Genomic DNA, 23652 nt, shown 5'->3' with positions numbered 1-23652 from the left:
ATTTCTGTGTTGCTCCTTACTTAGATAAAATGAAATTCTGTGTTGCTCCTACTTAGATAAAATTAACAAGTCATAATTTGTTGGTGAAGGCTTATGTTATGTGGATTTTTTGTTTTTAAAAAAGAACACTGTAATAGTGGGTGTAGTTTTGTTTTACAGTATGCCTGTTATTGGTTGCAAATGGAATGGCCCAATATGTAGATGAGCCGGTAAAAACTTTTGAAAAGCTTCAGCACCAAATTTTGAAAGTTGAATACCTTCAAAGCAAAATGGCAAAATCTGTTGAATACATGGAAGAATACCTTTCCACTCAGTTTGATGAAAAGCTGGTTATGGAGTTGCTGTTCTCTGAAAGAAAAAAAGATGGACTTAATTATTTGGAAGAACACCTTCGGGATGGCCAAACTTTTATGGTGTTTGGTGATAAAACAGGTTTATTTAAAGGCTTTTCTTCAGCCTTGTCTGATGGGGGCCAGCAAGTTAGGGTACACTGTACACGTCTAATTGCTAAAATATTACCTCAGCTTGGTGCAGACATTGACATATATATGTGTATTGTATTACCTGAAATTGTGGCAAATATTGGAAGCCAGTCAGTTACTTTGCAGAAGGAATCCATACAAACTTTGCATTTGTACATGAAGCATTCCTGTGATGTGTTTCAAATTTTTAGAGTAATTGCCTTCAATGGAATGCAGAATACAGATTTAAGGACGAGGGAACAAGTGATTCACAAATTTCCTACCCTCCTTTTTCCTGACTTTTGCAAAGAAGATTTCCTGGATATTGTTTATGGGCTTGCAACGAACCTAATTGATGTAAATGTGGACAAGGAAGTTATTGTTCAGACCATACAAAAGCTAATGAACTTTATTGGGGAATCAAAATTTAATGTCTATGTTGAGCAACTCCCCAACACTTTAAAAGTTTTATTTGCTGAACAGCTGTCAAAAATTTTTGACAAAAATGAGGATTCAGTTCTCCATGTTGGTAGGAGATCAAGCGAAATTCAGGATGTCTCTGTTGAAAAAAATCACCAGAATGATCATGCTAAGTTTCAGCATAGAAGTAAGTTTAGGTCTTTACCATCCTCTGCATCGCACATTTTTCCAGATACTGATTTTATACCGAAGGAAATACTTGAAAAATTATCATTTGCTGAACTGGGTGTCCGGGTGGATGGTGCCATGGATTTAAAGCAATTCATCAATGAAAGCAGCAATTTGGCACAATTAAAAAAAACTATTATTCCGCTTTTTAGTCTCTTGCAGCCGATGATTGAAGACCCAAATGCACAAATTTCATTGATTGCTTTAAACATATTTGACAACATTATTTTAAGGCTTGGCAGTGGTCTGATGGAGTATTTGAAACTCTTTGTTTTTGCTGTTTCCAAAAAGTTTGGAAGTAACAAGGATGCAGTTAGATCAAGCTGCAACAAAGTAATATTACATGCAATGGAATGTGTTGGGCCTCAAGCTGTGCTTGATTTGTTGTGGCCTAAATTGCAACATAAACATGCCAAAGTCAGGGAAGACACTGTTAACATAATTATTGCAACCCTTCTTACATTCCCGCTGTCAAGCAAAGCAATGGAGGACATAAACATTGGTGCAATCTGCAAACACATCTCAATCCTCTTGCTTGACCCCAAGCCAGTCATTCGCCAAGCTTGTTTAGATTGCTTTGCAGTAATTGCACATACTTTAGGCCCAAGCTCATCATCAATAAAGCCTATTTCCAGTGCTGTTGATCAAGTGGAGTTGCAAAATGATGATGCAAATGGAGTTATGTCAGCAGTGCATGCAAGACTTATTCGCAAGCAGCTTCCTCGTCTAACGGAACACTGTCTGGTTGAGTATGCAGCATTTCCTCCATCTACTGCACCCGCTTCATCTCCACAGGGAGCAGATTTGCAATGGATTTTGTCAGCTGGAATGTCTAAGCAAACACGAAATAACCCTAAAATTGACCACTCTGTATTTCATCAAAAACCTTTAAATTCTGATGAAGCTAATCCTGGTAATGAACATCAGGTAAAGGCACCACGAAGGTATCTAAGTGCTGGTAAACAACGTCAGTTTCCTTGGTCAAGCATGGATTATGATTCTAGCCATCCCAAAAGTGCTCCATTAAAGGTATATACAAAAATTTATGGGAACATGATTTTATGTGAAGCTTTTCTAAAATTTGGAAAGTTTACATGTTTAAAACTGTTTGTTTATGTTTTTCTAAAAAATTAAGGTTGATGATCAAGAAAGGACTGAAAAAAGACCTCCGATAGTACCAAAGAAAATGTGGGGGCCCGAGCATACACACAAATCATTTAATTCCACCATCAAGAAAAAAACTGCAACAAACATAAAAAATGAAGGTAGTTTTCTGTCATTTATAAAATGTATTGAGCTCGATTGCCACCTTTTACCCCAAGCCTACAATGCACAATACAAATTTGATTAAATTAATTTTCACCAAGGGAATTTAAATTGTGTCTCACTGCATACACTAAAACACAATTGCTCCAGCGCTAAAATGATGGTGGAAGGTCATTGTTTTATTATTTTAAATGTATTATTTTATTTTAAGTAAATAGAACTGTTGAAATTTATGAAGGAGCGATCATAGCTGTATCCGGGATTTTTTGAAGTAGGGTTAAAAATTTGTCAGGGAAATTTCCCTATTTTTTGTTTTCCCTCATTTTTAAATAATGTTACTTGTGTTCAAACTTTAGAAAATATGAACACCTGTGTTTACACTAATCACCACATAAACAATAGCTTTCATATTGTTACACAGAAAATTACAGTGCTAGATTTTGAGGTAGTACATATGTACTATAGTTTTCTGTTACTTTGGAAGAAAGGGCTTGAATGTATATTTGTAACCATAGGTGTAACCAGATCATTAGATGCAGGTTTTAGTGGTAGTACTTGCACCATGTTACCTTTACTTAAAAATAAATGTCTTAGGTTTTTCCAACTGGAAAAAGGTGTAATGTGTGTTTACATAGTCTAGAAAACATACAAGCGGGCTATTTCCCTTTGCATATTTGCATACACTTTTGTCCTTACATGCACTAAAATGGCATTTGTATCTGGCATGCGCTAAAAGTTGTTTCTTCAAGTGAAAATTTATTTTTTGCAATGTTGCTTTTTGCAACATGTCTGATTGGTTTAACACTGACGAAACCACATGTCATTGCAACAATGCGACCACTAAAAAAAGACTTTTTGACCGTCAATTAATTTGCATTTATTTGTTGTTATATGTTTTTTTTTTTTACTATTCATTTCAAGACCAGCTTGGTCGGTAGGTGTTGAGTCTGTGCCTTTGGAGCACTTACCAGTCTTCTGGTAAACCCAGGATATATGTATAAATAATTTTTTTTAATATTGTGTTTCTTTTATAACCAGGACCTACTTATCAAGAGTTGTACATGAAAAAGAAGGGTCTGAATGCTCGTTCTCCATTACTTCAGATGGCGCAAAACCCAGGTACTAAAACACAACAAAAAGAAATTATGCTTTCTTGCAATGATTAGTGAAAAGTAACATGTTGATATATATCAGACACAACCCAGTGTGGCAGAGAGATAGAAGCAGAACATTTTTTGTAACAACAAAATTTTAGCCAATTCGTATAATTTTAGTCAAATTGTGGAGACCAGGCAGTGTGGTTTGGTTGGCATTCATTGGCATTTCAGTATTTTATTATTTTTTTTGGCTACAAGCAAGGCATACCTGATTGTAACATGTGTTGTTGCGTTAATTTATAATTTAGCTGCATATGAAAACTCTGGTGAGTTTGATCATGTGTATCATACAGTACATTGCCTTCACTAACTTTGATATCCACTTGAATAAAAGTAATTATGGGCGTATCCAGGGGGGTCCGGACCCCCCCTTTTGTGAAATATTTTGGTCTGTTTTTTTATAGCCAAACAAAAGCCACTGTATTTTTTTGTCAAAATCTACGTGAAAACCAGAAGTTTTCTTTAACGTTGACCTAAAAAAATGCATCATGCTTACATTTGCCATTGTTTCCAAACAGGGAGCATTGTTACGAAACAAGTGTCATTTTTCGTCAGTTTGAGGACGAAATGTCATTTTTTGGTGGTCACGTTGTTGTAATTGCAAGCGTTTTCCTTGCGTGAAAGTCAATTAGTTTAGTTGTTAAACACGTTGCCAATATTACGCATGTTGAAAACAACTGTTAGCGCTCGCGTTGGTGCAAAGAGGAATATAAGGCTACTGCTTGAAAAATAGTTTTTATGTCTTTGTTTTTTTGATAATGTAAGACAACGTTTGATCCCTTTTGGTTACAAATATATTCAAGCCTTTCTTTGAAAGTAGTAGTAATAAAACTACGGCATAAGTACTACCGCAAAAACTCACATCGAGTGTTCCATAGCGTTGCACAATTGCGCCAGCCAGGAAGCTACCGTTTATGTGACGATTCGCGCGAACACGGGCGTTTGTATTTTGCGATTCTCAACCACAATTAACCTTAGTTTGCACCTGAAAATCGGGGAATTCCAAAAAAATTTGCCCCCCGCTCCCATTAAAAAATCCTGCATACGCCTATGGAAGTAAATTAGTAATATTTACTTTTCTAACTTTAACTTAGTTTTGGAAATAATATAGGGTAAAAGGGAGTATATATTATTTTTTGGATTATTTAACAATGATATTAAGACCAGGCACTTGAAAATACAAACATGACTTGTCCAGTTATGAGAGGGTTTCCATCTGTCACCTAAATCAACAGGAATTTTTGAATTAAAAAAATCTCATTTCATCTTCTGTTGTATTGCTCTTGACAAGGATTATTGCCTGAACTTAATATGTCCTCAATAATGTTGATGCTACCAATTGTGTGTAGATCATACTGCTTACGTGCATAAAAGTTAGTAGGAGGTTGGGGAACACTTTGTAAAGGATGATTAACAGTTAAGTTTGCCTGAAAAATTTCAGAATTTCTCTGCATAAACTGTTAAACTTGGTTATTTTTTAAGAAACCCCAGTAAAAAGGTATATATTTGTTTGTCAAAGACAGTTTTTCATAGCCATGAAAGTGAAAAGGTAAGTCAGCACCTTTATAGAGTGGAGCAAAGTTTCAAGTTTTTACATTGAAAAGTTTTTGTTTTGCAGTTTAAAAACAATATTTGACCTAGCGGCTGTAACTAGTAATTTAAAAAAATGCTCTGCTATAATTTGATTATAAGGTAAAAGAGAAAAATGGTAATATTTCTAGGTTGATTGAAAGTGCCGAAAATCTATGATGTCACACATAGTATCCAGGATAAAGGAATTGGTCGAAATGTTTTTAGGAATTTTCGTTTTTCCGCTGTAATTGTGGTATAGCGATTCAAATACGAAAGCCTGTGTTTGCATAAATAGCCACATAAATGGCAGATTATGGAACACTTAAATTCGGTAGAACTTACTTCGTAGTTTTTTTAGTATAACTTTGAAAGACAGGTCTTGAATATATTTGTACATAGTCAAAAAACATCCAAATCAAAACTATTGTGCATGTATTGGCACGCTATTCCTCTTTGCATGTTTAAGTGCACAGTTTTTTTGAGTCAAATTTTAGAAGGTATAGTATGCCTAATGTTTATAAAGACTGATTGTAATGTCGCAATATAGCTGCCCACACTGGAAATAGGGTGTCTTACAATGTCAATGGTACAATGGTAAAACATTTTATTGACCCAAATAAGTGTTTGCTGTATTATGTGAAATTGCAACAAACTACTGAAAAAAAAAAATGAACAAGACTCAACATGTTTGGCAACAATGCCACGTGTTTGATAACATTGTGTTTAAGCACAATTTGGTTTTAGGTGAATTATCACACGTAAACTAACAACAATTGAAATTACCATAGTCCTACTTAAAAGACATAGGGCCAGTGGCAAGTTTCAATCAGTATGCCCATCTATGATTATGTTCAACTTCCACAAATTGTTACATTGTTTTGTTTAAATATTCCTGATAATGCAATTTGATAATTTGAGTATCTGCAAAATTTGAATTTATATTACAGCAAACTTCTATTTTATCTGCTCAGCTTGTATGTATGAAAACTCCCAAACGTGTGTACAAGGAAAAACATGGGAGCAGCCTGGTATTTTTTCAGGGGTTGCGGCACATGATTATGATCATACATACTATGATGATTAAATATATCAGCTTGTCCAGCACTTTATGATTTGTATATATTTTTATCAGGGAATTCCTCAATGTACATGCCATCATTTGCATCAAGTGATTCTGGGGCTTCTGTCTTGTCCAGCTCATGTCCGAGCAATTTCTTTCAAACTCATACTGCAAAAAAAGTGCAGGAACTTTTTAAATCTGATGAAACTCCATCATTGCCCGATGGTAAATATTTTTTGTTTCAAATTAAACTGTTATTGTACATGGGTAGGTTATTCAGATGTAAAGTTGGTGTCTTCATAGATGCATAGGCAGGGGGCGGTACCCCCAGGGTTTTTTCAAAAAAATCGCATAGGCTAATATGCATATCTGTCACAAACTAAATCAGGTAACACACCATTAGAATAATAATTCATATCCGTAGAATAATCTCAACCCCACAATCAAACTGTGCACCTAAATATAAAGTGTTTCCATCGTTTAAGCAGCACCAAATCGTAGAAATATTTATATTTGCAAAAATTGTCCTGTTGAATTTCAATATCTAATTTTAGATAAATTTGTACTCATAGTTTAATAATTTGTTTTGTTGAAAGTCCAGCTTTGCACTGTTTGCAGTATGATTTACCAACTGGCTGCTATTTTGTCCTTTTTATTATATTTTGTCTGTTTGTGTTAACAACACCTATCATGCTACTACGTCATATGCATTAAAATGCAATACCTGATGACATCATAGTGACAAGTATGAAAAACTGGACGGGTGTTTTACAATGTCAGTTTATGTTAGGCCTTTTTGAGATGAACACAAATATAAATATTTGGTTTGAGGTTTCTGTTTGGAGCCAAATCATTTTCAGGGTAAAACATTTTATTGACCCAAATAAGTGTTCGATGTATTATGTGAAATTTCAGTTTTTTTCAATTGACATAATTACAGGTGAATTTTCACATCCAATTTCCCTCAAACCAACATTAGCACGATCTGCTGCAAAACGTCGGGAAAAAAGTTCAGTTATATCTGATGTAAATCAGCAACCAACTCCTGTAAGTTTTGTAGTGTCACATTTTTTGCAGAACTAATGTTTGGTGTAACATGCCTTTAATGAAAACTGTGAAATGGAATTGTTCAAGAATGAAAGTTCAGTAAACGATTTCATATTTCTTATTCATAGCTTTCAATGGGTCTTCTTTTTATTCAGGCCATAGGTCACGCTATAAAAGAGCAGTCAACCTCATTGGAAAAAGGAAGTGAAAAATCAAGGTTAAACCAATCTGAAGGTGTGCAAGTCTCTCACAATTTAGCAGAAAAAATAATGACAAACGTGGCAAATGAAAAGAAGTTTGATAAACTGCCAGCATCCAGGACAGCCTCATTTTCAGCGGACAAAGCAAAAACGCTTAATAACTTTCCAACAAGCAGTGTGAAAAGCTTTGAAAATGTTTCCTTTAACTTACTCTCATTAGCTGAAGAACCGCAACATGATTCATCATCGTTTCAATCAACACCTACAAATATATACAATGATTCTGATGAGGTTTGTGCATTTTTTGTGTGAATAAATGAGTAAATCATTTGTTTAGAAAAAATTAAATAACTAAAGAGAAATTGAAAAGCAACACTGACACAATGTTCCCTTGGCAGTTTTTCACACAAACATCTTCGATCAGGCGGAGTGCACAAAATAGGCGTCAGGCATTAAGAAGTCAACCTTCATCACATCTTAGCAATATGTCTGCAAGTGAAATCAGGAAAAGGTTTGACATGAACTCAAAACATAAGCAGCAAGCTATTGGTTTAAAAAACCTAAGAAATGTACTATGCTATTGTGGATACTACTTTAAGCACCAATCATATATACAAGATTGTGCATTGTTTCATTTTCAAATTCAGATCTTCATAACTTACACGATTTGTATTATCTTGTTTGTAATTTGGTGGGTTTGATGTTAAACAGAAATTTTTGCAGTTTATCATTAATTTGTCTCAAGCCGTAATTTTTAGTAATACTGAGTCTTTGCCTGGAGAAGTTGTAGCGGAAAAATCTGTTTATTCCTCATTCAAGTACAATCCAAACATGGGTGTGACTTTTGACAGTAAAAAGGTGAGAATTGAGGTTGCGCAGTAATGTTTCATGCAATGGCATTATTGGCAGGATTGCCCAACTACGCAGGTCCTTAGGTTTACAGGCTTCGTAGCCCTGGCATTGCAGCAATGCTGGATTTTTCCTGACAAGTCCTTCACATGTACGCAGGGGATCTCTACGACGACAAGCAGACAATGCAGTAATGTTTCATGCAATGGCTGTAAAGCCTGTAAACCTAATGGTTTCAATACAATGACTATGTTTACCAAATAAGTTGGCAGTGGCGGATCTAGAAAAAAATTGAGGGGGGTGTTCGGTTTCGATACCTAATTAATGAAGCTGTTAAATGTGGTTAAAAACTTTTTTCGGACATTCATCATGCTGTAATTTTTTGTCAAAATCTCAGTGGAAACCAGTTGAGTTGTTGAACACATTGCCAATATTACGCATGTTGAAAACATCTGTTAGCGCTCGCAAATGTGCAAAGAGGAATATAAGGCCACCGCATGCAGCATAGTTTTTATTTGTATGTTTTCTTGATAACGTAAGCCCACATTTAATTCCTTTTAGATAACATGTATATTTAAACTTTTCTTTCAAAGTCATGGTAATGAAGCTACGGCGCAAGCACTGCCGCAAAATCTCGCATCGAGTGTTCCACAGTGATCCTGCCAATCATGCCATTGCATAATTACTTCATTGTCTGATTATAGTGGTAGAGATCCCCTATGTATATGTGAAAATTGCCTGACAAGTTGTGTGCTTGTGCATCAGTGTACCTTGGCCACAATATACCTCATGAAACCGCTAAGCTCATGCTGCTCATCTGGCGTTGGTCCTAGTTAGCCCAGGGTCGTGAGTTCAAACCTCATCGGGTGCTTGATTTTTAAATTCTTACTCCGACTTGTCATGAAAAAGGTGCAATGCCTGGGTTGTAAAGCCTGTAAACCTAAAGAACTGAGGTTAATGACTGTATAAGTAACAATAATAACTTTGTGGAGGGGAAGAATTGTACCATGCCAATGTGTTTTGAATCTTTTTGGTTTAGGTTGCTGCAAATGTTTCAATTGTTGGTGTGGGGGTTAAGATTAACCAAACTAATGGACATTCAAGTGATGCTATTGGTTCATGGCATACATCACCAGTGGAAAGTCCAGTTTCTTCATCGAGTAGATCATCCATATTCACTTCACCATCAGAAAAAAGTGTAAAAAAATATAAAGGTAATGCTTTTTCAAAATTTTTTCTGCAGAAATGAAAAGTTTGATAAATTTTCTGCTAAACTAGTTACAAGCCAAGTCTCATTGCTTTTTCATAAAAACAAATTATTTCAAATATATTTAACATTTTTTAAGAGCCCAAAACAGTATTAATCTACAAAATACAATAGAAAAAAATTGTTTATTTGGTTGTGTTTTCAGCTTTATCGTCATCATCTTCAGTTTCGTCATATGCAGCCAATGCAGGTGAAGATGGTTCTTTTAATGTGCAAGGAAAAAGTAAGTTTAAAAAATGATATAAATTATGATAGATATTTTGTGTTTATTACTTTCTATTTTTTAAAATTAGGTGTTTTCTCATCAATGTCGATGACAAATTCGTACACGACAAAAGATATTGCAGTTTCACAAAGCACCAATTTTGCAAGTGATGATGAATTTAAAATAGGTGATTTTTCTCTTTGTTTTATTGTTGTGTCATTCAATACAAATGCAACATTTTAAAATAATAAGGATAGAAAGTTAAAATAAGTGATTTTGTATATAAAGGAGTGATGAAAATCTCTGGTATTATTTAAATAGAGAACACAGCCTGTTCTGTTTCAAGTAGCAAGCAAGGTTAATATGATTGTGATTTAAAATTTAAATATTGTTACAGGTTGTCTGGTTGGTCAATCAGTTTCACCCAAAGAAGCAACAACAAAACAAAGCAAAAGTCCAACACATAAATCTGTATCTAACAACTCCATACATCGGAATTTAGATGAAAAAAAGTTGCAAAAGTTAAGAAAGATCAGAAGATCTGCTACTGGTTTGTTTGTTTTTTTAACTATCATTCAATCCAGTTCCCAAATGGCATGCACTTGTGCAATTAAAATTATATACATATTTGCTAAGTCAACGTTTGAGTGCCAGAAAATGTTACAATACATGTGAATTTTCTTAAACGTTGCATGCCAACATCGATTAAATAAAAATGGACTACTTTGGGTCTACACTTGAACTTGGACATGCTTGCTGCACAAAAAAACAGCACTTGTCGGACAGAGTGTAATGAGTTTATTTTATTAAGTTGAATTTTGGCAATTTATTAGTTTTTTTTTATGTAAAATTTTGCAAGTTGTGGAATTTATCATGAAGGAAGATTCTGACCCAAAATATTCAAACAATGGCCACATTTTGGCACTTAACAAACACACCATCAAATATAAGCTGGCACCGAAAAGCAGATTAGTCCAAAACATGTTAAAGAATCCAAATCTGTTGAATCCAAGTTTGGGGTTTGGCTTTATTCCAAAATACATTGTACTCACAACAACCAACCTGCATTTACTGAATAATCTTAGGGCCCCATCTCACAATTAATATACTAAAAATTGAGTTTTGGATAATGTTTGCCTTCATGCACCTTGTGACAGTTTAAAAAAAACCTCCAAAACAGTTATAAGACATTTAATTCTCAATGCATTGTGTAGAGGAGGGTTGATGACTTCATTTAATTCACTTAAGAGTAAAGATGTGACAAAGCGAACCTGAACCGGAGCCCGAACCCGAACACCGCTACTAACGCCACAAAAACTGGTGTAGACGTTTTCCCTATTGGTTAATCACCACGAACAAAACAAGGCGATAACACCATTTTCTTACATCGTATGATAGTTCACGGGTGCAAACCAAGATAAATTTATTGTGTAAGCTGCAGACAGATGGCCACTGTTTCGACCTAAAAGGTCTCATCAGTGCAGCTGGTGTGACTTTCAGACGCCTTTGCTGACCAACCGCCAAGCACTTTGCTTATCTTAAGATATATTTAGTTGTGACATAGCTTCCTTTTTTTTGTACTTTTAGCAAATGGTTTATTGGAAAGGTGATTTTTATTTGACATGTGTGAGTGCAAACATAGCCAACACTTTTCACTCCTGTTTTGTAGGTCCAGACATAGGTAGTGTTTTGCCAGAAACATTACAGACCTCAGAGTTGGTGGAAAGGTAAACTTTTTTCATCATACTGTTTAATTTTATGTTTATTAAAAACCATGTTTCTTGGTCAGTCAAAAGGTGGACCATCACATTAAAGTTGACTCTTCTGTTGATGAAAAGCAAAATAATCCAGAAAAGACAACATACAAATCAGGTTTGTTTAAAAATTCCAAAATAGCATCTCTTATTACTTTTTATTTGTATAATTGTCCTTCAAATTCTAATTTTACTGTTTAGCGAATTGGAGCAAAATGTCAGTAATTCTGGTCTAGTTTGGTTAAAACTGAATATGCTCAAACTTTAGTTTTATTTTTAGTTTTATTTAATTCGCTACTTTTGTCTATTTTATTCCGAAAATGTTTTACAAATACAGGTGAATTGTACGCCACAAACTGTGGCAATCTTGTCCTATAAATTGTTGTCATTCTAATTCTAATGAAAGTTAATTTCGATAAAGTATAAATTGGACAGGACTTGTTTAGTATGCTGCTAATTCTAAAGAATTTGTGGTTAAGATGAACTGCATGGCCATGTGAAAAAAGTTGCGTTGGACATTTTGCAACTTGTAGAACATAGTGCCTTTCATCCTTCCACTCATTATTGTTTTGAAAGTATGCTATGTACATTATTATTAATGATGTGCAGCTTGTCTGATTCTGTTTTTGTGAATAAGTGGCAAGTTGTTTATTAGTGCACATAATATTGTCACATATATTTCAAAGTAAATCCTTCATATGGTGCATGACTTTAATATAAAGGGTTTGTGAGGCTACCACTGGAAAACCCTGAACACAGTTTGGGAGAAGCAATAAAATTCATGGACACAACAAACTCTGATGACTGGGAAAGAATTACAAGTGGAATGTTCATAATTTCAAGAATTGCTGTGTTTCACCCAAACACCCTTGCACCTCGAATACATGAGGTTGCGATTCTTATTTCAAAACATGTAAGTAAAACAAACCAGATCAAACCACATGTAATTTCCTCTTTAAAACTTATTTCGATTAAGGTTCACAACCTGAGGTCACAGGTTTCAAAATCAAGCATTATTGCCTTGTCAGAAATATTTGGAAATTCCAAAAGATCTCATTTGGATGTTATTACTGAAGTATGTCTCCATAAACACTGGGTTGGAAGTATTTTTAAAATTTATCTTAATCATCTGCAGATAGCTATTCGTTGTCTTTTAACTGAATATGGAAAGTCAAACAGTTTTGTGCGTGAAGAAATTAATAAAGCACTACACAACATTGTGACTACAGCTCCACCAACAAAGACGCTTTTGTCACTGCTCACGATAGGGCAAAGGTAATGTAATATCTTTACATGTGACTTTTTAAATTATTGATCAATTTTATTGGTAATTCCCTAAACTGTAATTCCACTAACTACTTGCTTGGTAATTTGGCCCAATTAATTGATGTTGGGCAGAGATAAAAGTCCTGCAATTTTTTCACAATTTAATATTGACATATACACAGGCACAAAAACCGGGCAATACGCAAAGCGACAGCACTCTTTTGTTCACAAGTAGTGGAAAAAATGGGTGCGGGAAAGGCATTGAGTGGAATTAAAGACACAACAGAAAAGCTTATGGAAGCGGTAGGTTTATCTGGATTCGATTTGCTTGGATTAGGTTGAAATTCTTAACAGTCAGAAGATGTTTCAAGCTTGACTTTGTATTTAGCAGTTAAATCACCTCACATCTTGTAACCTAAAAATTAAAAGCCTCAATCACTGATTACCTGTAAAACATTGGGTGAATTGACTGTAAGTGCAACAATAATTGTGATTAGATGTTACAATATAGTACAGCAGGGGTGTGCAAGCTGTGGCCTGCAAACTGAAATTAAGTGGCTTGTGGAAGGCTGTCGTTTTTATGTAAGCTTTCACAGAGAAAATGTATTTTTGTCAAGTAAAAAAAGAAAAATCAACTTGGATTATGAGATATAAGTTTTCAGAATCTCTGGGGGAGTGCAGTTTCATTGTGATGTTACAACCAATGTTGAGGGGGTCCAAATGCAAGTTTACATGAGCCGTTGAATAATTTTGAGGGCCAAGAACTGATTAAATTTGAGTTTATGTAGTGTCAAACCAAACAAAATTTGCATGCTGTATGGTAAGCCTCTGCATATTTGCGCAACTTGTTTAACAAGTTATAAAATGTGCCGTATCAGGATTTAAAAAGACTACCAAATCAAGAGAACTCAGTTGTTTAACAAGGAAACTCCAACAACATGGCCACAGAAAAAATAGACTATTTATCTTTTAACTTTGCCTAAATGGCACTTGTTTGGTAACAATGCTCTGCGTTTTTTAAGCAACAGGCAGTTTTGCTGGGGATTTTTACAACAATTTTAAGATTGCATTTATTTAGCCACCAAAACAGACAAAAGTATGTCACAAAGATGTGGGTGGGCCTTTGCACCCCCAACCTCTGGATAGTAACATTTTGTGGTGTTATTATAAAGATAAACAAATTTAGTTTGTTTATCTGTCGTTTCATTGGCGCATTCATGTGACGTATGGAACTCGGCAAGTCATCTGACTCTGACATATGATGGCAAATATAACGCACTTGACAAACAGATTTCACAGAGTATGTGCCACCTCACTGAAATTTCCATTTATTTACAGTATTTATTTTCACTCTTACCAACTGTGCAAATGTGCGAGTGGATGTAGTGGGTTGTTAAACTTAGGAGCGTGTAATGGTTGGAAAGGGGAACACAAAAGTGACCATTCAGTGATCTATCAATCTTTAGTATTTTTTTTGTACAGAAACCTTACAGTAAATTTGAGCAAAGATTTGGGCGTTTGTCAGTAAAATGCTACAATGAGAGCTTAATGTCAATTTAACCACAATGGTAAATATGATGCAATATTGGCCATTACGTTGACAAAAGTAGTTCTAAATTACTGGTTAGTTGTTTAGCAAACCTACTTTTACTGCTGTGGCCCTTGTGCTGTTTTCACTTGTGCATGCCAGGTGAAAATAAAAGTAACTTTGTTTTGATCCATTTTCTTTCAGATTGCATCATTTATAGTTGACGGAACACAGGAAGTGAGATACTATGGAAGATGCATTGTAAACGAACTAATGAATCATTCAGACTTTGCACATTGCGTAGATCGATGTTTGCCACTTAAAGTAGCACAAGAGGTTAAGGACTGTGCATTGTCCATACAACAGAGGGTAAGTTTACTTTTTGCAACTTGGAAGTTGATCAATCAGAAAAAAGATTATTGAATGTATAAAGGTAGATTAAGATAGAAATTAAAAAAAAAACTATCATTCTTTGTGGATGTTAAACAGCATTACAAATACACTCTAATTGTACAATATGTCTGTAAAAATGAAGACTGACAAAAGGAAAAATGTCAAAAGTGACTGAAAGAATCAGCCTGTGCAAATCAATGACCAACGGATGTGTCTTTGTGATCAATATATAGTATTTCTGGAACGTTTTGGAGTTCCAGGGACTGACAAAAGGCTCAGGATTTTTACATAAAATTAGTTTAAGATATACATTAATAAAACAGTGCAGCAGTCTTGCATTTTTTTAACTATTTTGCCAGGATCAAAAAATAGGAAGGAACAATTACTTACTTAACCATATTAAAATTTTCAAGGATTCATCCCATGTTTAAAATACATTTATTGGGACAAATACATTTATCATTTTATTAGGGTCTTGGATCGTCAAGCTCTGTTGGTTCCAGAAAATATCTTGGTTCACGCGTTAGTGGTTCAGCCCCTGGAGCTCATAGAACTAATGAGAACCCCTTCCAGTCAACAAGTGCACCGCCAAGAAGAAAGATTAGCAGCCACAAAAGAAGTTTCACGGATTTGGTAGCTATTTTTTTGCAATATACTTTCTTACTGTTTTATCAACTTTTATAACCACATACTTAAAATGTAGGATTCGGAACAGATAAAAGTTATTTGCCATGAGTTGAGCAATGGGCCAGCAGAAGAGAGAAAAAATGCAGTTTTGTCATTATTGTCAAAAGCCAATGAGAACCCAGCACTTATTGGTGAAAATTTGATAAAAGTAAAACTCACAAGAAATGTGTGAATCCCTTTTATTTTTTGCGGTAATATATTTCGCTGCAGATTATGGATGCATTTGGTGCGTTGCTCACCACAGCAAACACAAAGTTGAACTCTGTTGGTTTGGAAGCACTCCCCAAGTTGTTGTCACTATTTGGTGATGAGTTGAAAGAGCCGCTGGGGAAACTCCTGCCAGACATATTTAAACTTCTGCAGTCAAAAACCAATTCAGATTTGACTCTTAAAACTTTGGATTTAATATTGCTGAAAATGGGTACATTTTTGAACATTGTTTTTTTTTGTTTTTTTTGCTTTAGTAAAAATCATCAGAATTTTTTGTGAATGATGTGTGCGCTATTTTAAATTGTTAGATCCTGTCTACCTTATTTCTCCTGTTGGTCGAGCATGTTTGTATGGGTCAGCAAAACCGAGACAAGTAGCAATAGGGAAATTTAAAGGTGAGATTATGATTTACACAGGATTGTAAACATTTTGATTTTAATAAAACCAATTACAACATTTCACTATTCAAGGCAGTTTTAAAATGATTGGTTTTTTTCTATATTCGTTAACACTTTTCTCCCAGAAATTGTGATGAAAGTTGGATCAAGAAAAGTAAACATTGTAGAAAAGCAAGCTTTGCCGATTTTATGGAGTTTGCTTTCATCATACTGGAGTCCAAGTGCAATTCAGTTCAAGAGGGAAATAGAACAATTGACGAAAACATTCTATGAATTTTTTCAAAATCATTTAATTGACTTAGCTGAAATAAAAGGTCTTAGTGAAGTTGTTCAAGCGATCCTTAACACATCTCCATGAAACAACTGTAATAAAATTGGTTAATTTGCTATTATATTTGTGGAACAAGCTGGTGCAATTCTTGTTAATCCGTATGTAACTTTACATATATGGGAAGATTCTTTCTTTATATTTTGCATTTCCTGCTACCATAGCTGAAATAAACTTTTTCGTCAATGTCCATTTTTCATTATAGCATGGTCAAGAAATGGTATATGTATATATGTGTGTGTGTTAAAACCCTTTAAGTAAATGTTAGGTGTTTACACTTTTATATGTGATACACATTGTAATCCTGTTTACCATGCGAGCTTTTAATGAAACTTTGCACTGTGCCAATTAATAAAGTATTTCTTTCTAAAACAAGACAATGGCTCGGTCAGTCATTAACATTAGCCTTCTATTTAAAGTAATTAGCAACATTTTTTAGAAACTTGAGTTAAGTGGAGCCCCACAAATGATGACGTTTCTGGTTAGCACCGTGTTGTTGTCACGAGACGACAACTTGTGACGTGCCATACTGAAAGTCAAGTATCTCAGTCAGTTAATATAGATGAATATGTCACATTACTTTACGTAAAAATATAATTAATAATTCGTTTGCTTGTTTAATGTTAAAATTAACCGACGCATTTTTTAAGCTTAATTAGTGCAAACAAAAATGTTTATTACATTCTGCTCTACAGCATTTGTCGCAGCAAAACAACGTTGAATATCTTATGCCAAGTTTATGTACACGATGTGGTTAATTTATTGTTGATTTCCACTGACACAGGGTTCTAAACCGGGAGATTTCCAACCCGTGAGGAATTTTGCCTAAAATGTAATTGGGCGTTTCATTTGCGATGACATTGGTGAAATTGCTTGAGTTCAAAGCCTATGTTTTAATACACGGACAATGGCGTTAGTGCGAATGAGGTCTTTGAATATCGGTTGAAGGAGTCTACGGAAAAAAATTTAGAACCACTGCATTTAAACATGTCCAGCAATTGGATCAAATTTGTTAAATAACCGCAAGCTGTTTGCAACAAACGTTACTTTTAATGTTAGAAAATCGACTCTTATGTCAAGTTTTTCCTGAACAGAAAAGCTTTCAAATATTTACAATGTTAGGTGTTTTACAATAAATGTTGCAATGTCACTTCCATGGACGTTGTGTTTCTATTAGGTGTTAATTGTTTCAACTAAATGTATTCTGCGGCCGAAGCTTTAGGCTTTGGAGGGTTGTATGCGTAATGTCGCCCTTGGTCTTCATCTTCAGACTTCCAAGACGAACAACAAAGAACGAGTCCGGCGATGATGCTGATGGCCATGGATATCTACATATATTGCTCGTTTAGCAGATTACTGGAATATTTCTTGATTTTTAGAAGTGTCGTAGTTTACCCATCCAACAAACAATGCTTCTCCGTATACATATCTTGAGTTTTGTGGTAGATTTAGAACGTTCCAATATTCCTGTAGGACGTTTGCTGCAAACCAAGACACCGCAATCCCGATTGCGACACCGGAAATGACGTGGAGTACAGAAGAAATAAGAACCTTGAGTGTAAAACAAAAATAAAATTGAATATTAAGTCACCGACGAGACCTAATAGCAGTGGTTCTTAGACTTTTCTGGTCGCACCCCCCCTCACATCACTTATCAAAGCGTCCCACTTCTCGAAGAAAACTTTTATTTACCATTAGCATCACTCGTCAATGAAAAGAATGGGGCTGTTTTTTTTAATCAGGAGTTTAATGTGTGATTTAATGGATGAAAATGCACATTGTAGGTCGGCTGCAAATTCGAGTTTGCCGTTTTTTCCGTGCTTTTGTCTCCACACTTAAGTGCAGAAAATCCACTTTTACCCAACTTGTCGAAGTAGGGAATATAAGTACTGTATATATACTGAAAGAATCAAAGAATACATTACTGATTACATTAAATGTTATCGTCAATATCAAGTAGGAATTGGGGGTACTGCAGTTCTACGGTGCCTGTACACCACCGTTCAAAACATAGATAGATCAATGATCAGTCGCCAGACGGGTATTCTAAAAACTTTTGCAAACTTTTCACGCTCCTAGTTAAAGAATCCCTTTTAAGGCGTCTAACAACATTTCTGCTTTTTTTTGAAAGGTTTTCAAAAATATTTGAAATGTTGTCGAACTAGTGAAGTAATAAATCCCACATAAACATGCGCAACATACAGTAACATGCGTTTGCGTTGATTGCGTGCAAATCTTTGTATATTTGGTCATAAAATCAGTTGTCTCACCAATCGTGACTTCAGTTTCGGGTTTGCAGAAGCAACATTTGTACAATCCAATCCTGCTGAGCAAAATATTATTCCGAAGAAACCCAGGATCATACTAAGACAAGTTGTTGCTCGCGCAGCCTGGACAAAACGAACGAATGTTTAAGGAATTGATCTTGTTTAACAAATACACTCATGCAGTTGTTCCGCTAATATTCGTTTTCCACTTGCCTGTAAAGGTGCTGGAAGCCCCAGAAAAAAGGAGTCATAATCATCGCACGACCACAAGCCTGTTGTTTGGTGAGTACATCTCACCCAAAGTCCTGTTGTCCGATAAACTGACTCTATAACTTCTCCTAAAACCGAAAGCAATTCTTAAATAATGAAGCATTTCCCGACTAGATGTTTGAACGTCGAACCTTCCAAATCGCTTCTTCTCCAGGTGGGCAAAGCACAAGTGACTATCGAAAGAATCCAACTGATTATTGATAAAAAAAACCCGCACATTTGCATAGCACTGTTAACCATTTTGTTTTTTACCTGAGCTAACTTCTTATATATATGGAAAAAAAAATTGTGGTCTTACTGATAGATCGTCGAACGTTAAAATAAGTTCGTTTCGCTTGACCCAGTCTGAGGCGTGGACCTCTTTTCTTTACCAATTTACTTCACACGAACAAAGACAGGTCGTCCCGGACAAAGGAGTTACGCCTGACTGATCAACTATTACGACACAAACTATTGGTAAGCCGAGTGCTTTTGCGAGCGACGGAATTCGTAACAAGTGTTGTTGAAATTTCCTCTTAAGTTTCTTGCTTGTACCATAACTATAAGTAGTCTGGTGTTTTTTTTTAAACATAGTTATGTAATTCTGTGGAGGCGTCGAACCCTGCTTTCCATTAAATGTTGTTAAAAAGTTGAAGTATCATTGTAAACAAACTTTGTAAACAAAAGTTTGTAATGAGGTAAAACGAAATATATAATTTGTTGTTTTCGGAAAGTAAAACTGTTTTCCCAAAAAGCACCAATTGATTGTTATTAATCCTTGATGGCTCGCGCTGTCTACAAACGTGAGCAATTGCAACTTACAATACCACGGGATGGTGTGTCATGTCTTACATCAATCTATTTGTAAGCAACTGTAATTGCATGCTATTCCCGCCACAAATTCACAAAAGCAAAACCGTTACTTTGTTGTTAAATGCCTTTCCCGAACTTTTCCGGTCATAACATTAATTTGTTTATTTTGCGAAAAAATATGTGTGAAATCTTCCGGTATAAATGGTGCTGTGACGCAAGCTGAATGCCTAAATCCTAAATTTTTTCAGAAAATTGTACAAAAAATGTTTTAACAACTTTTGTTTGTGAAACAAAGTCGTTAGGCGTGGTTGTAGAAACTATTAAGAAACTTCCCAGTGGTGTTCGACGTTTTTAAACAAATAACCCGTGTGTATCTCCTCTCTCTGGAAACCTTTTGACGATACTTGGATGGCTGACTGCGCAGCCGCCTATATTCCAAACGAAAATATATATATTACAGTTTCGTTAGTCGAAGCATGCTCTGCTAATGGAATAGTCACAAGGTTGCGACGTCCCCACAATTGCTTAGGTCACAAGTGCGTCGCGACTCCTCACTCGGTTTCTCCGAGTTTTGCTTGGCAACTCCGCATCAACGACGCCTTTCCCAGGTGGGATAAATTACCAAAGCATTGCGACCAAAAGTTTCGGTAATTTCGGACATGACAATCCCGTTTACTAACCGTCTGGAAACCTATGTGTGGATGAACCGAGACGCTGATTTTCGACATTGCGAAATGATATCACCTCATCCATGTTCCTATATCGTATGATGAGATTGTGGTAAACGGAGAAGAAACCGAAGGTACAATATTCATCTTGTGCCTAAACAAGAACATACAGCCGAAAACAATACCTAGTCGATTGGTCACAAAAAAAGCCCTAATAAGCGCCCTGCTGATTTGTTTTGTAATAGAGAAATGGCTCTGAATTATGTGGTGGAGATGCAGCTGTTATAAACTCGATGTGACCTTTTCTTTCCAACTTGGCACGGGTCGGAATAAACTTTATACTCATGAACTAAAACGACTGCTTTTTTCTGTAGACCGCATATCAGTATTTCTGTTAAAAAAGTTGCGGGGAATGCCCGTCTTGTACTCCCCTGTCATAGAGAAACTCAGTGATGTCACAAGGCAACCGGTGATGCATTGGGGTAAATTTTCGGGTTGAATGAGCAGAGAGTCACGCGCTGTTGCCAGAGCGATTTTTAGCGTGTTTGGTGCAGGTTTAGCGCATTTTTTTGCCCTTCTTATTTAACTAGTCATTTGGTGCTGGGTGCTGTGAAAAAGTTAGTTGAAAAAGCACCAAAATGTTCAAGTGTTCATAGCTCAAAATTGAATCACAGAAGTATACCTTAATTTGTGATTTTATGTTAGGCCTGCCTCTTGTCTACGCATTCAGGTCAAAATTAGTTGCAGGATAGTTGCTTGAAGCGCCCCCAGGGAGCATTTCGCCCCCTGGTCGGACATTATTTTAGCTGAATAGGCTGCAAAAAATGGAAGTTGGTTTTGCGAAAAAATTAATCACAAAAACCTCATCCAATTTGCAATTGAATGTTGGCCCCAACCCTTTTCTACGCAATGGCAAAAAAATGGTCACAGGAAAGTTGCTTTGGTAGCCCCCTGGGACAGTTTATGCTATCCTATAGGACATAAGATCCTCCTGGAGGCTTCTCGGATCCTTGCTGTGTTTTGGTGGATGCAGCTGCAATCAATTTTTTTTCTCTATGAATAGTACCAGTAGATCTTCATGGGTCATCGACCACAGGAATTGTTGTTGGCAAACAAGCAAATCACTCAGTATGGGTATTAATGGTGATAGCCTTCAAAACTTGAATTTGGAGATTTATTACTGATATGGGCCCTGTAGAGCAAGTCCAAACGAAACTGAAATAAGGTTTAACTTCTGGGAAAACAAAAAGATATTTTTTAGTTTCGACACATCTGTTAGTGACTTGGCAGGAAACTAGGAACCAAATTTACAAAATACATCTGAACGTTGGCTACTTTAACATCATTCAGATTGAAACATTACCAGCCTTTCTTTGGTCATTCTCAACAAACTGCTCACAATAAAAGTTTTAACCGTTAGCGACCCCCAGTGTGAAAAAGTTGATTTCAGACTTTCCACATTTCTATCAGAATCATAGCTTAAATCCTGCACGGTTTTATCAACCACATATCCGCAAACATTAATTTAAGCAATAATATAACTGATACTAATGCAAAAAGATTTACATAGGCTAAGTTGTTCAACCGCCACAACAACACTGGAGTTTCAGTGTTTTCCGCATTTGTACAATAAAACTTCAATGAAAAAAATTGTTTTACCGAAAAGTCATATACAGAAAATTGTGAGAAGTGCTCAAATCGCCAAGTTGAGTTTTAAGCCAGATAAAAAATACATCATCGAACCAATCAGATTCATATTGCTCACTAGGGATGTCCCAAGGCGAATCCGAACCCGAATAGATTTGCCGAATATCAGAATAGGATTCATATTCGTGCGAACCCCGAATATTGCGCACGATTCGTGGGCAAATATTTATTGGAGTGTATAATGATGGTTGCATGATATAGCGGCTAAAGTTTTGTTTATTTTCCTAAATCAATAACGACAGCACATACAAATGCCACGAGAACTGGAGTAGACGTTTTCACGTTTGGTTAATCACCACGAAAGTATACAAAACGGTCGTCTAACATCATACCGGTTTCATTACTCATTAGTAGTGAGAGACGAAAAAAGGCGAGTCTTACGTAGTTATGTCTACTTTCATTCTGGCAAAATCCGAATATGTTTCTTCGAAAAAAGCGAAAAAAGCAATGATCACTATTTCACGAGATGGTTCATAAGATACAAACGTGTTTGTTCTGTCTATAAATCACAGTAGGTCTAATTATTTGAACCAAATTCAAACTGGACAGTTAGTACACACAAATTAATGACAGCAAATCCCACGTTTTTCATCAGAATGGCTTGAAACATCAGCGATTTTTCGTACTTCACTAAGGGGGGGTATGTCAAATTCAACAAAGTGCCAAAATACATTCCGCCCCCCTATAATTTGTTTTTAATCTCTTTATCTGTCAAGAATCTAGTGGTGATCAACAGTAAAACCATTAAAATCGGTAGAAATCCCAGGTATTCCATCAGAATGACTTGAAACACAAGCGATTTTGCGTGATTTGCTAAGGGGGTACGTCACATTCAACCGCGTGCCAAAATACTTTCCGCCCCCTATAATTTTTTTTAAATCTCTATCTGTCAAGAATCTTGCGCTGATTAACGGCAAAACGATTAACGGGAAAACAAAGTACAAATCCTAGGTTTTCTATCAGAATGACTGTGTTGGATTATCGCTATTCCCATGAAAATAAAAGATTTTGGGTTATAAAGAAAATTCTGTATACCTTGTATTTGCCTCCAATGTGTACACCAATTGACTGTCAATAATCTAGTGCTGCTTTTTGTGCACATGAAAAGGTAGTTAAAGGGATTAGTGCTCACTGCTTATATTTCTTTTTTCACACATAAATGACGGGCGTGCCATAAAACGTAATATTAAACCCTCTGCTTGTTTAATAGATGAGTATCAACTATTTACCCTCTCTGCCAATTTGTTCAATTATATTCGTTCAAACGTGACAAGCAAAGTGCAGCTAATAATATGAATTATGTAAACTGTATACAGATGGCCACTGTTGCACCTAGTTTGGTGCCCAACGGTGATTGTATTCCACATGTCGCAACCACCTCACTGCGACCACTGCAAGGCTGACGGCCACAACAAGCCTGACTGCAACATCTTAACAGCAAAGAAAAGAAGAAAAAGTACTAACACTAAAGATAAAGATACCAACAGAGAGCCAATGGACCAAGTCCCCAACTCCACAGAAGACCTGACCGAGTCAGACAAAGTCGACGACAAAGAAGAACCCCCGACAAGACAAGAATCCGAAGAAGAAACCTTCACTACAACAGATGACCCCTGCACATCCGATTTTTATACATCTGACTCCACCCCTCC

General features: G+C 35.8%; 2 protein-coding genes across 2 annotated transcripts; one reads left to right on the top strand and one right to left on the bottom strand.

Moving 5' to 3' along the window:
* Positions 1-151: 151 nt before the first annotated feature.
* On the top strand, positions 152-16485 carry LOC145890557 (TOG array regulator of axonemal microtubules protein 1-like). Its single transcript, XM_082981665.1, has 24 exons — positions 152-2138; positions 2245-2374; positions 3414-3494; positions 6237-6389; positions 7105-7211; positions 7367-7702; positions 7810-7922; positions 8170-8269; positions 9300-9474; positions 9673-9750; positions 9821-9919; positions 10130-10282; positions 11402-11459; positions 11522-11604; positions 12209-12399; positions 12463-12561; positions 12622-12761; positions 12935-13055; positions 14485-14649; positions 15145-15306; positions 15377-15508; positions 15571-15781; positions 15879-15965; positions 16094-16485. The coding sequence occupies exons 1-24, from the start codon at positions 186-188 to the stop codon at positions 16324-16326; spliced, it is 5160 nt and encodes a 1719-aa protein (XP_082837791.1). The 5' UTR covers positions 152-185; the 3' UTR covers positions 16327-16485.
* A 151-nt stretch (positions 16486-16636) lies between these two features.
* Positions 16637-19167, bottom strand: LOC145890558 (claudin-7-like). Its single transcript, XM_082981666.1, has 5 exons — positions 18965-19167; positions 18777-18901; positions 18567-18686; positions 17692-17847; positions 16637-17624 (listed from the first exon to the last, which is right to left on the bottom strand). The coding sequence occupies exons 1-5, from the start codon at positions 19071-19073 to the stop codon at positions 17490-17492; spliced, it is 645 nt and encodes a 214-aa protein (XP_082837792.1). The 5' UTR covers positions 19074-19167; the 3' UTR covers positions 16637-17489.
* Positions 19168-23652: the final 4485 nt, after the last annotated feature.

This window comes from Ascidia mentula, chromosome 2 (assembly GCF_947561715.1).
Source record: "Ascidia mentula chromosome 2, kaAscMent1.1, whole genome shotgun sequence".
NCBI classification, from domain to species: domain Eukaryota; kingdom Metazoa; phylum Chordata; class Ascidiacea; order Phlebobranchia; family Ascidiidae; genus Ascidia; species Ascidia mentula.
This window is presented reverse-complemented; position numbering and strand designations above follow the sequence as displayed.